We start from the raw sequence: 14,815 nt of genomic DNA, 5'->3' as shown, positions 1-14,815 counted from the left end.
CCTTCACTTTCCTCCAAAGCCTGTCACAGCAGATCCTCTGCAACTTCTACAGGTCTACAGTGGGGAGCATCCTAACCAGTTGCATCACAGTCTGGTATGGTAGCGCTACTGCTGTTGAACATAAGGATGTTGCAGAGAGTGGTAAAAAACACCCAGCATATCATTGCAGCTGCCCTGCCACCTATATTGGACATTTACAATAAGAGATATTTGCAGAAATCATGCAACATTTCCTCTGACCATACACACCCTAACCACTTTTTGTTTCAGCCTCTGGCATCCGTATAAAGGTACAGGGACATTTGCACCAGAACCACTAGATTCTAATTTTTTTCTACAGGCACTTAAACTGGTCACACCAGTAACACTAAGGCCTCATGCACACGACCGTTGTGTGCATCCGTAGCCTTTGTGCCGTTTTACTTTTCTTTTCGCGGACCCATTGACTTTCAATGGGTCCGTGGAAAAATCGGAAAATGCACCGTTTTGCAGCCGCATCCGTGATCCGTGTTTCCTGTCCATCAAAAAAATATGACCTGTCCTATTTTTTTGACGGACAACGGTTCACGGACCCATTCAAGTCAATGGGTCCGTGAAAGAACACTGATGCACACAAGATTGGCATCCGCGTCCGTGATCCATGGCCGTAGGTTACTTTCATACAGACGGATCCGAAGATCCGTCTGCATAAAAGCTTTTTCAGAGATGAGTTTTCACTTCGTGAAAACTCATATCCGACAGTATATTCTAACACAGAGGCGTTCCCATAGTGATGGGAACGCTTCTAGTTAGAATATACTACGAACTGTGTACATGACTGCCCCCTGCTGCCTGGCAGCATCCGATCTCTTACAGGGGGCTGTGATCCGCACAATTAACCCCTCAGCTCCTGGCCGGTCACAGACAGCGCAGCAGGTAAGTATGATGCTTCTAATATTGTAATATTGCTAAGTAACCATGGCAACCAGGCCTGCAGTAGCGTCCTGGTTGCCATGGTTACCGATCGGAGCCCCAGCGATTAAACTGGGACTCCGATCGGAACTCTACGCTGCCACCAATGATCGGGCGGGGGGGGGGGGGGGGAGAGGGAAGAGGGGAGGCCGCACGCTGGCTACCAATGAAATTATAATAGAGGGGGGCCGACGGAGGCCGCACACTGGCCACAAATGATATTACAATAGAGGGGGGGCGGGGGGGGCCGCACACTAGCCACCAATGATATTACAATAGAGGGGGGGCCCAGGGGGGGCCGCACACTGGCCACCAATGATATTACAATAGAGGGGGAGGGGGGCCGACGGAGGCCGCACACTGGCCACCAATGATATTACAATAGAGGGGGGGCGGGGGCCGCACACTGGCCACCAATGATATTCAAACTGGGGAGGGAGGGGGGTCTGCCCCCTGCTGCCTGGCAGCCCCTGATCTCTTACAGGGGGCTATGATACGCACAATTAACCCGTTCAGGTGCGGCACCTGAAGGGTTAATTGTGCTGATCACAGTCCCCTGTAAAAGATCGGGTGCTGCCAGGCAGCAGGGGGCAGTCATGTACACAGTTCGTAGTATATTCTAACTAGAAGCGTCCCCATCACTATGGGAACGCCTCTGTGTTAGAATATACTGTCGGATCTGAGTTTCACGATGTAACTCAAATCCGATGGTATATTCTAACATAGAGGCGTTCCCATGGTGATGGGGATGCTTCAAGTTAAAATATACCATCGGATTGGAGAAAACTCAGATCCTATGGTATATTAACTCCTGACTTTACATTGAAAGTCAATGGGGACGGATCCGTTTGAAATTGCACCATATTGTGTCAACGTCAAACAGATCCGTCCCCATTGACTTGCATTGTAATTCAGTACGGATCCGTTTGGCTCCGCACGGCCAGGCGGACACCAAAACGACTTTTTTTTCATGTCCGTGGATCCTCCAAAAATCAAGGAAGACCCACGGACGAAAAAACGGTCACGGATCACGGAAAAACGGAACCCGTTCTTGCGGACCGCAAAAAAAACCAGTCGTGTGCATGAGGCCTGATAAGGGAAAATAATAGCATTCTGAATACAGAATGCATAGTACAATAGGGCTGGAGGGGTTAAAAATTTTTTTTCAAAAAATTGAACTCACCTTAAGGCCTCATGCACACGACCGTTTTTTTTTGAGGTCCGCAAAAACGGGTTCCGTTTTTCTCCGTTATCCGTGACCGTTTTTTCGTCCGTGGGTCTTCCTTGATTTTTGGAGGATCCCAGGACATGAAAAAAAAGTCGTTTTGGTGTCCGCCTGGCCATGCGGAGCCAAACGGATCCGTCCTGAATTACAATGCAAGTCAATAGGGATGGATCCGTTTGACGTTGACACAATATGGTGCAATTTCAAACGGATCCGTCCCCCATTGACTTTCAATGTAAAGTCAGGAGTTAATATACCATAGGATCGGAGTTTTCTCCAATCCGATGGTATATTTTAACTTGAAGCGTCCCCATCACCATGGGAACGCCTCTATATTAGAATATACCATCGGATTTGAGTTACATCGTGAAACTCAGATTCGACAGTATATTCTAACACAGAGGCGTTCCCATAGTGATGGGGATGCTTCTAGTTAGAATATACTACGAACTGTGTACATGACTGCCCCCTGCTGCCTGGCAGCACCCGATCTTTTACAGGGGGCTGTGATCAGCACAATTAACCCTTCAGGTGCTGCACCTGAACGGGTTAATTGTGCGTATCATAGCCCCCTGTAAGAGATCAGGGGCTGCCAGGCAGCAGGGGGCAGACCCCCCTCCCTCCCCAGTTTGAATATCATTGGTGGCCAGTGTGCAGCCCCCTCCCCGCCCCCCCCTCTATTGTAATATCATTGGTGGCCAGTGTGCGGCCTCCGTCGGCCCCCCTCCCCCCTCTATTGTAATATCATTGGTGGCCAGTGTGCGGACCCCCCCCGCCCCCCCTATATTGTAATATCATTGGTGGCCAGTGTGTGGCCTCCGTCGGCCCCCCTCCCCCCTCTATTGTAATTTCATTGGTGGCCAGTGTGCGGTCTCCCCTCCCCTTCCCCCGATCATTGGTGGCACCGGAGAGTTCCGATTGGAGTCCCAGTTTATTTGCTGGGGCTCCGATCGGTAACCATGGCAACCAGGACGCTACTGCAGGCCTGGTTGCCATGGTTACTTAGCAATATTACAATATTAGAAGCATCATACTTACCTGCTGCGCTGTCTGTGACCGGCCGGGAGCTCCTCCTACTGGTAAGTGACAGATCATTAAGCAATGCGCCGCACAGACCTGTCACTTACCAGTAGGAGGAGCTCCCGGCCAGTCACAGGCAGCGCAGCAGGTAAGTATGATGCTTCTAATATTGTAATATTGCTAAGTAACCATGGCAACCAGGCCTGCAGTAGCATCCTGGTTGCCATGGTTACCGATCGGAGCCACAGCGATTAAACTGGGACTCCGATCGGAACTCTACGCTGCCACCAATGATCGGGCGGGGGGGGGAGAGGGGAGGCCGCACACTGGCCACCAATGATATTAATACAATAGAGGGGGGGCCGGGGGGGGCCGCACACTGGCCACCAATGATATTACAATAGAGGGAGGGGGGGGCCGCACGCTGGCCACCAATGATATTACAATAAAGGGAGGGGGGGGGTCTGCCCCCTGCTGCCTGGCAGCCCCTGATCTCTTATAGGGGGCTATGATATGCACAATTAACCCCTCAGGTGCAGCACCTGAGGGGTTAATTGTGCGGATCACAGCCCCCTGTAAGAGATCGGGTGCTGCCAGGCAGCAGGGGGCAGTCATGTACACAGTTCGTAGTATATTCTAACTAGAAGCGTTCCCATCACTATGGGAACGCCTCTGTGTTAGAATATACTGTTGGATATGAGTTTTCACGAAGTGAAAACTCATCTCTGAAAAAGCTTTTATGCAGACGGATCTTCGGATCCGTCTGTATGAAAGTAACCTACGGCCATGGATCACGGACGCGGATGCCAATCTTGTGTGCATCCGTGTTCTTTCACGGACCCATTGACTTGAATGGGTCCGTGAACCGTTGTCCGTCAAAAAAATAGGACAGGTCATATTTTTTTGACTGACAGGAAACACGGATCACGGATGCGGCTGCAAAACGGTGCATTTTCCGATTTTTCCACGGACCCATTGAAAGTCAATGGGTCCGCGAAAAAAAACGGAAAACGGCACAACGGCTACAGATGCACACAACGGTCGTGTGCATGAGGCCTAACGATGTTATAAGGGAAAATAATACAATCTATAGAACACTGATCCCAAGCCCGAACTTCTGCGAAGAACTTCGGGTTTGGGTACCAAACATGCACAATTTTTCTCACTCGAGTGCAAAACTCATTACAATGTTTTGCACTTGAGTGGAAAAATCGCGCATGTTCCCACAACGCACTCGCACCTTTTCCCGCAACGCCCGTGTGAAACCAGCCTTACTTAGTGTCCGGGCACAAAAGTTATCATACGACTCCATGGGGCAGTCATTTGAAATCTGTACAGCCCCTTTAACTGATGTAACTGGTGGCGCCGCTGACAACGGGACGGAGTTGCAGTCTGTCCTGATTTTAGTCATGTGATACTGGGGTCGGGTTGCCATCCCCCAGGAAGCTCTGACTCTACTTCCAGTGTCACGTGGGTGAAATCTCAAGTGCCAGAATGGGGGATCATGGATGATGACCTTCTATCAGTAAGTGTTATGTCATAAAAACAAAAAAATAATGTGAATTTTTTGGTAACCGGATATAACCGCTTTAAAATACACCTTCTGGCATAACTAGATGAAGTAATTGTTAAAATGAACAGGTAGTAAATAATACTCACCACACTACTAAATTCTGTTATCTGCCACAACAACCAGTCTTCACTCAAAGTGTAGAGAGCTTTACATGTTACTGCATCTATTGGGCCTCTGTGAATCCTCTGATTTAATGTAGAAACCAAACTGTACAATGGTTCTCCCACAGATTCCTATACAAGAGTGATTAATAAAGGGGAAAATATATATATCTTTTTGAAAAGAAAGGCATTTTAGCTGTATGTGACAAAGAGATTATTGACTAGCAACATTGGGCCAGATTTATCATTACTCTGACAGCTCACTCCACTTTCACATATGGCTAAAGTCAGTTTTATGATCGGCCCTTTAAGACTGTAATAAATATGGTTTGACGGTAGCAGTTTATTCGTCAGTAAGCAGCTTTACAAAAGTCGCACATCCTTACGAAAAAGTCGTACGTTTTTATGAAAAATTCGCATGTTCTATTAAAAAGTCTCATAAGATAAGCATGGTCCTCACTAGAGTGAAATTGCGCATTTTTGCTACTTTTTTGCGACTTTTTAAATAGTCCCAATAGTAAATCTGTCTAGAGATTCATTTACATAAGAAAACACGCCCACTTTCAGAAAAATTTGTGCGCAGTTTTAGCGTTTGCTCATTTTTTTGCGACTTTTTCACTCCATTACTCTGACTTGAGCTAATGATAAATCTGCCCCATTGTGTATTTATGCTCATGCACAGTTTTTGAGGTCTGAAGGCATCTGCTTTCATAAAATACTTAACCACAAACACTTCACTGTTCTTCTTTGGAAAACCCACCCTGTCTATTCTGCTGGCCAAGGACAGGTTCTGGAGGAAATAACACTTCTGCTTCCTCTTACTATGCTCATATGTTTTCTTTCACCTTAATCAAGTGGGGGTTAGCATGTAGGAACTGCAGCAAAATTCACCCTTATGAAAGGCAAATGCAGGATTAAGTGAGTGCAGGGTCCTTGTCTGCCTCCAATCTCTGGTATCAAGAGTCCTTTTAAGCCCCTTCCTCCGCCCCTCCAGCAATGTAGGCCACGAGAACAGCCAGTGTATGATGACACCCATAGACCTTCAGCCAATCACCTCAAGACTAACTGGAGGTGGAGAAGAGGGTGTGACAAGAGCTTTCAATAACCTAGGAGATCTTAAAGGGCTTCTGTCACCCCCCAAAAGTCATTTTTCATTTTTAGGCTAATTAAAATCCTTATAGTGCGATTATTCAATATATAGTGCTCTTACCTTTTTCTGTGGCTTAGTTTCTTTAAAAACCGCACTTCTATAATATGTTAATTACCTCACTACCAGCAAGTAGGGCGGTTACTTGCTGGTAGCCGCGGCATCCTCCTTTCAAAAAAACGCCCCCTCCTCCTGTTGATTGACAGGGCCAGCGAGCGCTCTCCTCCCCCGGCTGGCACTGTCTGCAATTCAAATCCCGCGCCTGCGCCTTACGTGTCTTCATTTGGCGCAAGCACCTGCGCCGATGACGTCACTTCTAAACCCGAAAGAGAAGACGTCATTGGCGAAGGCGCACTGAGGAAGTGCTGAGGAATCGAACGTCCTTCTCCCAGAGCGCCTGCGCCGAATGAAGACACGTAAGGCGCAGGCGCGGGATTTGAATTGCAGACAGGGCCAGCCGGAGGAGGAGAGCGCTCGCTTGCCCTGTCAATCAACAGGAGGAGGGGGCGTTTTTTTGAAAGGAGGATGCGGCGGCTACCAGCAAGTAACCGCCCTACTTGCTGGTAGCGAGGTAATTAACATATTATAAAAGTGCGGTTTTTAAAGAAACTAAGCCACAGAAAAAGGTAAGAGCATTATATATTGAATAATTGCACTATAAGGATTTTAATTAGCCCAAAAATGAAAAATGACTTTTGGGGGGTGACAGAAGCTCTTTAACCCTTTGCCTCTGCAGACAGTTTTGGTCTTAAAGGGGTATTCCTATCTGAGACAATGGGGGCATGTCGTTAGGATATGCCCCCATTGTCTGATAGGTTTGGGTCCCACCTCAGGGACCCGCAGCTACACCGAGAACAGAGCGGGAAAGGTGGTGTCTGGAGGATCCGGGGACCGTCTACCGACAAGCACTCTCCCCATAGGACTGAATCACCGCGCTTGAGCGGCCACTGCTCCCATTCATTTCTATGGGGCAGACGGAAAAAGCCGAGCCAGCTATCAGGGATCTGTTCTCTATGTAGATGCGGGTCCCTATCAGACAATGGGGGCATATCCAAGCGATATGCAACCATTGTCTGAGATGGGAATACCCTTTTAACCCCTTAAGGACCGGGCTCATTTTCACCTTAAGGACCTGGCCATTTTTTGCAAATCTGACCAGTGTCACTTTATGTGTGAATAACTTTAAAACTCTTTTACTTATGCAGGCCATTCTGAGAATGTTTTTTCGTCACATATTGTACTTCACGACACTGGTAAAATGGAGTAAAAAAAATTATTTTTATTTATAAAAAAATACTGAATTTACCAATAATTTGGAAAAATTAGCACATTTCCAAGTTTCAAATTCTCTACTTCTATAATACATAGTAATACCTCCAAAAATAGTTATTAATTGACATTTCCCATATGTCTACTTCATGTTTGGATCATTTGGGGAATGCCATTTCATGTTTTGGGGACGTTACAAGGCTTAGAAGGTTAGAAGCAAATCTTGAAATTTTTCAGAAATTTTCCACAACCCACTTTTTAAGGACCAGTTCAGGTTTGAAGTCACTTTGTGAGACTTACATAATATAAACCACCCAAAAATTACCCCCTTCTAGAAACTACACCCCTCAAGGTATTCAAAACTGATTTTACAAACTTTGTTAACCCTTTAGGTGTTCCACAAGAGTTAATGGCAAATCAAGATAACATTTCATAATTTCAATTTTTGGGCAAATTTTCCATTTTAATCCATTTTTTCCAGTAACAAAGCAAGGGTTAACAGCCAAAAAAACTCAATATTTATTGCCCTGATTCTGTAGTTTGCAGAAACACCCCATATGTGGTCGTAAACTGCTGTACGGGCACACGGCAGGTCACAGAAGGAAGGGAACGCCATATGGTTTTTGGAAGGCAGATTTTGCTGGACTGGTTTATTTACACCATGTCCCATTTGAAGCCCCCCTGATGCACCCCAAGAGTAGAAACTCCATAAAAGTGACCCCATTTTGGAAACTACGGGATAAGGTGGCAGCTTTGTTGGGACTATTTTTAGGGTACATATAATTTTTGGTTGCTTTATATTACATTTTAGTGAGGCAAGGTTACAAAAAATTGAAATTCTGAAATTTCATCTCCATTTGCCAATAACTCTTGTGGAACACCTAAAGGGTTAACAAAGTTTGTAAAATCAGTTTTGAATACCTTGAGGGGTGTAGTTTCTTAGATGGGGTCACTTTTATGGAATTTCTACTCTAGGGGTGCATCAGGGGGGCTTCAAATGGGACATGGTGTAAAAAAAAACAGTCCAGCAAAATCTGCCTTCCAAAAACCATATGGCGCTCCTTTCCTTGTGCGCCCTGCCGTTTGGCCATACTGCATTTTACGACCACATATGGGGTGTTTCTGTAAACTACAGAATCAGGGCAATAAATATAGAGTTTTGTTTGACTGTTAACCCTTGCTTTGTAACGGAAAAATTGATTAAAATGGAAAATTTGCCCAAAAATTGCTGTTTTGGCACGATTTTATTTTATTTTTTGGACTGTGTTCATTTAAGGGGTTAGGTTATGTGTTATTTTTATAGAGAAGATTCTTACGGACGCGACAATACCTAATATGTCTACTTTTTAAAATTTATTTAGGTTTTACACTATAATATCCTTTTTAAAAAAACAAAAAAAAAACATTTTAGTATCTCCATAGTCTGAGAGTCATTTTTTTTTAGTTTTTAGCCGATTGTCTTAGGTAGGGGCTAATTTTTTGCGGGATGAGAGGGCGGTTTTATTGGCACTATTCTAGGGTGCATATGACTTTTTGATCGCTTGCTATTACACTTTTTGTGATGTAAGGTGACAAAAACTTTTCTTTTTTTACACCGTTTTTATGACTGTGTTCATCCGATGGGTTAGGTCATGTGATATTTTTATAGTTCAGGTTCTTACGGACGCGGCGATACCTAATATGTATACTTTTTTTATTTATTTTAGTTTTACAAAATAATATCATTTTTGGAAAAAAAATTATTTTGTTTTAGTGTCTCCAAAGTCTGAGAGCCATAGTTTTTTTGTTTTTTTTCTGGGCGATTGTCTGTGGCCAATTAGAATTAAAATTGGGGAAGGGGATTATAAAGTTAGTACTCCATGGAAGTGTGGTACTCCCTGAAGCAACCGTCAATGCAGAGGCCCGGATGATCGGGGCACGTGTCACACTGAGTGGTGGTGTCCTTCCGTATCCCCCTCCTGTGACACACTGTGCACTTTTTTGGGGAACGTCCCTTCTTTCCAGTATGGGGGACCACACCTGGAAAGTGTTGGCCAGGGACGATCCGGGCGCCTACAGTTCCCGAGGTACTCCGGCCTGCTCTTTCCTGGTCAGAAAAGATCAGGGCCTCGAGGACTGCCTCATAGAACTGCAGGAATTTCCCTGTGTTGCCAGCGCTCCGGGACAGCACAAAAGAGTTGTACAAGGCAACCTGTACCAAGTGGACCGCAACTTTTTTGTACCATGCCCGGGTTTTGCGCATGGCATTATATGGCTTGAGGACTTGATCAGAGAGATCAACTCCTCCCATATACCGATTGTAGTCCACGATACAATCGGGCTTGAGGACCATTGCCGCGGTACCTCGCACAGGGACAAGGGTGATGTCGTTACCGTGAATTGTGGACAGTACAAGGACATCCCTCTTGTCCTTATATCTGACCAGCAACAGGTTTCCACTGGTAAGGGCACGGGTCTCACCCCTGGGGATAGGTACCTGGAGGGGGTGGGTAGGGAGGCCGCGTTGATTTCTCCGCACAGTCCCACAAGCGGACGTGGATTTGGCGGCGAGGGACTGGAACAAGGGGATACTAGTATAAAAGTTATCCACGTACAGGTGGTAACCCTTATCTAGCAGTGGGTGCATAAGGTCCCACACAAGTTTCCCGCTAACACCCAGAGTGGGGGGACATTCTGGGGGTTGAATACGGGAATCTCGCCCCTCGTACACACAAAACTTATAAGTGTACCCTGAGGTACTCTCACAAAGTTTGTACAGCTTCACGCCATACCTCGCCCGCTTAAAGGGAACATACTGGCGGAAAATGAGTCGAGTCTCCCCTTGAAAGCAATGAGAGACTCATCAACAGCGACCTTCCTTCCAGGTATATAGGCCTCCAAAAATTTGGCCCTGAAGTGATCGATGACCGGCCTGATTTTGTACAGGCGGTCATAGGCAGGATCACCTCGGGGGGACATGCTGCATTATCTGCATAATGCAGGCATTTCCGAATTGCCTCAAAACGGGAACGTGTCGTGGCCATACAGTAGAGTGGGGTCTGGTAGAGGACGTCCCCACTCCAGTACTGCCTGACACTGGGTTTTTTGACTAGACCCATGTGCAGCACAAGGCCCCAAAACGTCCTCATCTCGGCTGCACTGACCGGAGTCCAGCCACCGGACCTAGCCAAAAAGGAGCCCGGGTGTTGAGCAATGAACTGTTGGGCGAACAAGTTGGTTTGCTACCCCATCAGATTCACAAAGTGGTCACTGAAAAAAAAACTAAAAAAGTAATATTCAGTGAAGCCCACTGTGGGAATCTGGATTCCTGGTTGGCCAACAAAGTCAGGAATCATGGGATCAAAATCCTCTGGGGTACACCAGACAAGTTCACCGGTAGGTGAACTTATCTGGTGGGCCGGAAAACTAGTACGAGCCCCAGGGCGGCTCATACTAGTGTGGGCCACAGGGTCCCTGGCATGGGGGCCCCCTGGCTCCGCCTGTCGGCGTCTCCGCTGCCATGGGGGCTCATCATCATCACTAGATGATGAGGAGGACGCGAATGACAAGAGGAAAGTGGGGTCATCCTCGTCCTCACTGGGGCTCTAGGAGTCGGAGACAAGCAGGGCGTATGCCTCCTCGGCCGAGAACGTCTGGCGGGCCATAGGGGAGTGTGTGTGCGTGTGTGTAAAACTTTATTTAGTGTGTGGGGGGGGACGGGTGTTCACGTTCACTACCCTAACCCACCCTAAACCTAACAGAAAAAAATAATAAAAATAAATAAAAATAAATAAAAGACCCAAAAATTTAACAAAAATTTTTTAAAACGATTCAAACTCGCTTATCAGCGGTGTGATGGGCGATGCGCTAACAGTGGCTGGATGCTAAGAGTGCCGGCCACAATCAGCGCACGCACACACAAAAAAAATAATGTGTTTTGGAAACTATACCCCTACTTTATTTTTTGTTGTTGACTGAGCTATGTAAGGGCTTGTTTTTTTGTGGGACAAGATGTAGTTTTCATTGGTACAATTTTGGGGTACGGCTGGCACTGTCTGCAATTCAAATCCCGCGCCTGCGCCTTACGTGTCTTCATTTGGCGCAAGCACCTGCGCCGATGACGTCACTTCTAAACCCGAAAGAGAAGACGTCATTGGCGAAGGCGCACTGAGGAAGTGCTGAGGAATCGAACGTCCTTCTCCCAGAGCGCCTGCGCCGAATGAAGACACGTAAGGCGCAGGCGCGGGATTTGAATTGCAGACAGGGCCAGCCGGAGGAGGAGAGCGCTCGCTTGCCCTGTCAATCAACAGGAGGAGGGGGCGTTTTTTTGAAAGGAGGATGCGGCGGCTACCAGCAAGTAACCGCCCTACTTGCTGGTAGCGAGGTAATTAACATATTATAAAAGTGCGGTTTTTAAAGAAACTAAGCCACAGAAAAAGGTAAGAGCATTATATATTGAATAATTGCACTATAAGGATTTTAATTAGCCCAAAAATGAAAAATGACTTTTGGGGGGTGACAGAAGCTCTTTAACCCTTTGCCTCTGCAGACAGTTTTGGTCTTAAAGGGGTATTCCTATCTGAGACAATGGGGGCATGTCGTTAGGATATGCCCCCATTGTCTGATAGGTTTGGGTCCCACCTCAGGGACCCGCAGCTACACCGAGAACAGAGCGGGAAAGGTGGTGTCTGGAGGATCCGGGGACCGTCTACCGACAAGCACTCTCCCCATAGGACTGAATCACCGCGCTTGAGCGGCCACTGCTCCCATTCATTTCTATGGGGCAGACGGAAAAAGCCGAGCCAGCTATCAGGGATCTGTTCTCTATGTAGATGCGGGTCCCTATCAGACAATGGGGGCATATCCAAGCGATATGCAACCATTGTCTGAGATGGGAATACCCTTTTAACCCCTTAAGGACCGGGCTCATTTTCACCTTAAGGACCTGGCCATTTTTTGCAAATCTGACCAGTGTCACTTTATGTGTGAATAACTTTAAAACTCTTTTACTTATGCAGGCCATTCTGAGAATGTTTTTTCGTCACATATTGTACTTCACGACACTGGTAAAATGGAGTAAAAAAAATTATTTTTATTTATAAAAAAATACTGAATTTACCAATAATTTGGAAAAATTAGCACATTTCCAAGTTTCAAATTCTCTACTTCTATAATACATAGTAATACCTCCAAAAATAGTTATTAATTGACATTTCCCATATGTCTACTTCATGTTTGGATCATTTGGGGAATGCCATTTCATGTTTTGGGGACGTTACAAGGCTTAGAAGGTTAGAAGCAAATCTTGAAATTTTTCAGAAATTTTCCACAACCCACTTTTTAAGGACCAGTTCAGGTTTGAAGTCACTTTGTGAGACTTACATAATATAAACCACCCAAAAATTACCCCCTTCTAGAAACTACACCCCTCAAGGTATTCAAAACTGATTTTACAAACTTTGTTAACCCTTTAGGTGTTCCACAAGAGTTAATGGCAAATCAAGATAACATTTCATAATTTCAATTTTTGGGCAAATTTTCCATTTTAATCCATTTTTTCCAGTAACAAAGCAAGGGTTAACAGCCAAAAAAACTCAATATTTATTGCCCTGATTCTGTAGTTTGCAGAAACACCCCATATGTGGTCGTAAACTGCTGTACGGGCACACGGCAGGTCACAGAAGGAAGGGAACGCCATATGGTTTTTGGAAGGCAGATTTTGCTGGACTGGTTTATTTACACCATGTCCCATTTGAAGCCCCCCTGATGCACCCCAAGAGTAGAAACTCCATAAAAGTGACCCCATTTTGGAAACTACGGGATAAGGTGGCAGCTTTGTTGGGACTATTTTTAGGGTACATATAATTTTTGGTTGCTTTATATTACATTTTAGTGAGGCAAGGTTACAAAAAATTGAAATTCTGAAATTTCATCTCCATTTGCCAATAACTCTTGTGGAACACCTAAAGGGTTAACAAAGTTTGTAAAATCAGTTTTGAATACCTTGAGGGGTGTAGTTTCTTAGATGGGGTCACTTTTATGGAATTTCTACTCTAGGGGTGCATCAGGGGGGCTTCAAATGGGACATGGTGTAAAAAAAAACAGTCCAGCAAAATCTGCCTTCCAAAAACCATATGGCGCTCCTTTCCTTGTGCGCCCTGCCGTTTGGCCATACTGCATTTTACGACCACATATGGGGTGTTTCTGTAAACTACAGAATCAGGGCAATAAATATAGAGTTTTGTTTGACTGTTAACCCTTGCTTTGTAACGGAAAAATTGATTAAAATGGAAAATTTGCCCAAAAATTGCTGTTTTGGCACGATTTTATTTTATTTTTTGGACTGTGTTCATTTAAGGGGTTAGGTTATGTGTTATTTTTATAGAGAAGATTCTTACGGACGCGACAATACCTAATATGTCTACTTTTTAAAATTTATTTAGGTTTTACACTATAATATCCTTTTTAAAAAAACAAAAAAAAAACATTTTAGTATCTCCATAGTCTGAGAGTCATTTTTTTTTAGTTTTTAGCCGATTGTCTTAGGTAGGGGCTAATTTTTTGCGGGATGAGAGGGCGGTTTTATTGGCACTATTCTAGGGTGCATATGACTTTTTGATCGCTTGCTATTACACTTTTTGTGATGTAAGGTGACAAAAACTTTTCTTTTTTTACACCGTTTTTATGACTGTGTTCATCTGATGGGTTAGGTCATGTGATATTTTTATAGTTCAGGTTCTTACGGACGCGGCGATACCTAATATGTATACTTTTTTTATTTATTTTAGTTTTACAAAATAATATCATTTTTGGAAAAAAAATTATTTTGTTTTAGTGTCTCCAAAGTCTGAGAGCCATAGTTTTTTTGTTTTTTTTCTGGGCGATTGTCTGTGGCCAATTAGAATTAAAATTGGGGAAGGGGATTATAAAGTTAGTACTCCATGGAAGTGTGGTACTCCCTGAAGCAACCGTCAATGCAGAGGCCCGGATGATCGGGGCACGTGTCACACTGAGTGGTGGTGTCCTTCCGTATCCCCCTCCTGTGACACACTGTGCACTTTTTTGGGGAACGTCCCTTCTTTCCAGTATGGGGGACCACACCTGGAAAGTGTTGGCCAGGGACGATCCGGGCGCCTACAGTTCCCGAGGTACTCCGGCCTGCTCTTTCCTGGTCAGAAAAGATCAGGGCCTCGAGGACTGCCTCATAGAACTGCAGGAATTTCCCTGTGTTGCCAGCGCTCCGGGACAGCACAAAAGAGTTGTACAAGGCAACCTGTACCAAGTGGACCGCAACTTTTTTGTACCATGCCCGGGTTTTGCGCATGGCATTATATGGCTTGAGGACTTGATCAGAGAGATCAACTCCTCCCATATACCGATTGTAGTCCACGATACAATCGGGCTTGAGGACCATTGCCGCGGTACCTCGCACAGGGACAAGGGTGATGTCGTTACCGTGAATTGTGGACAGTACAAGGACATCCCTCTTGTCCTTATATCTGACCAGCAACAGGTTTCCACTGGTAAGGGCACGGGTCTCACCCCTGGGG

At 45.5% G+C, this 14,815-nt stretch overlaps 1 protein-coding gene across 1 annotated transcript in view; it reads right to left on the bottom strand.

Annotated features, from left to right (window-relative positions):
- PLXNC1 (plexin C1) overlaps positions 1-14,815 on the bottom strand; it is a 168,387-nt gene that overhangs the window by 42,830 nt on the left and 110,742 nt on the right. The window contains exon 21 of the mRNA XM_040408849.1: positions 4,856-5,002. Within this exon, the coding sequence (XP_040264783.1) occupies positions 4,856-5,002 (147 nt within the window). The remainder of the gene's footprint in view (positions 1-4,855; positions 5,003-14,815) is intronic.

This window comes from Bufo bufo, chromosome 1 (assembly GCF_905171765.1).
Source record: "Bufo bufo chromosome 1, aBufBuf1.1, whole genome shotgun sequence".
Taxonomy (NCBI): Eukaryota; Metazoa; Chordata; class Amphibia; order Anura; family Bufonidae; genus Bufo; species Bufo bufo.
Note: the sequence above shows the minus strand (reverse complement) of the source record. Positions and strands in the feature narration are given on the sequence as shown.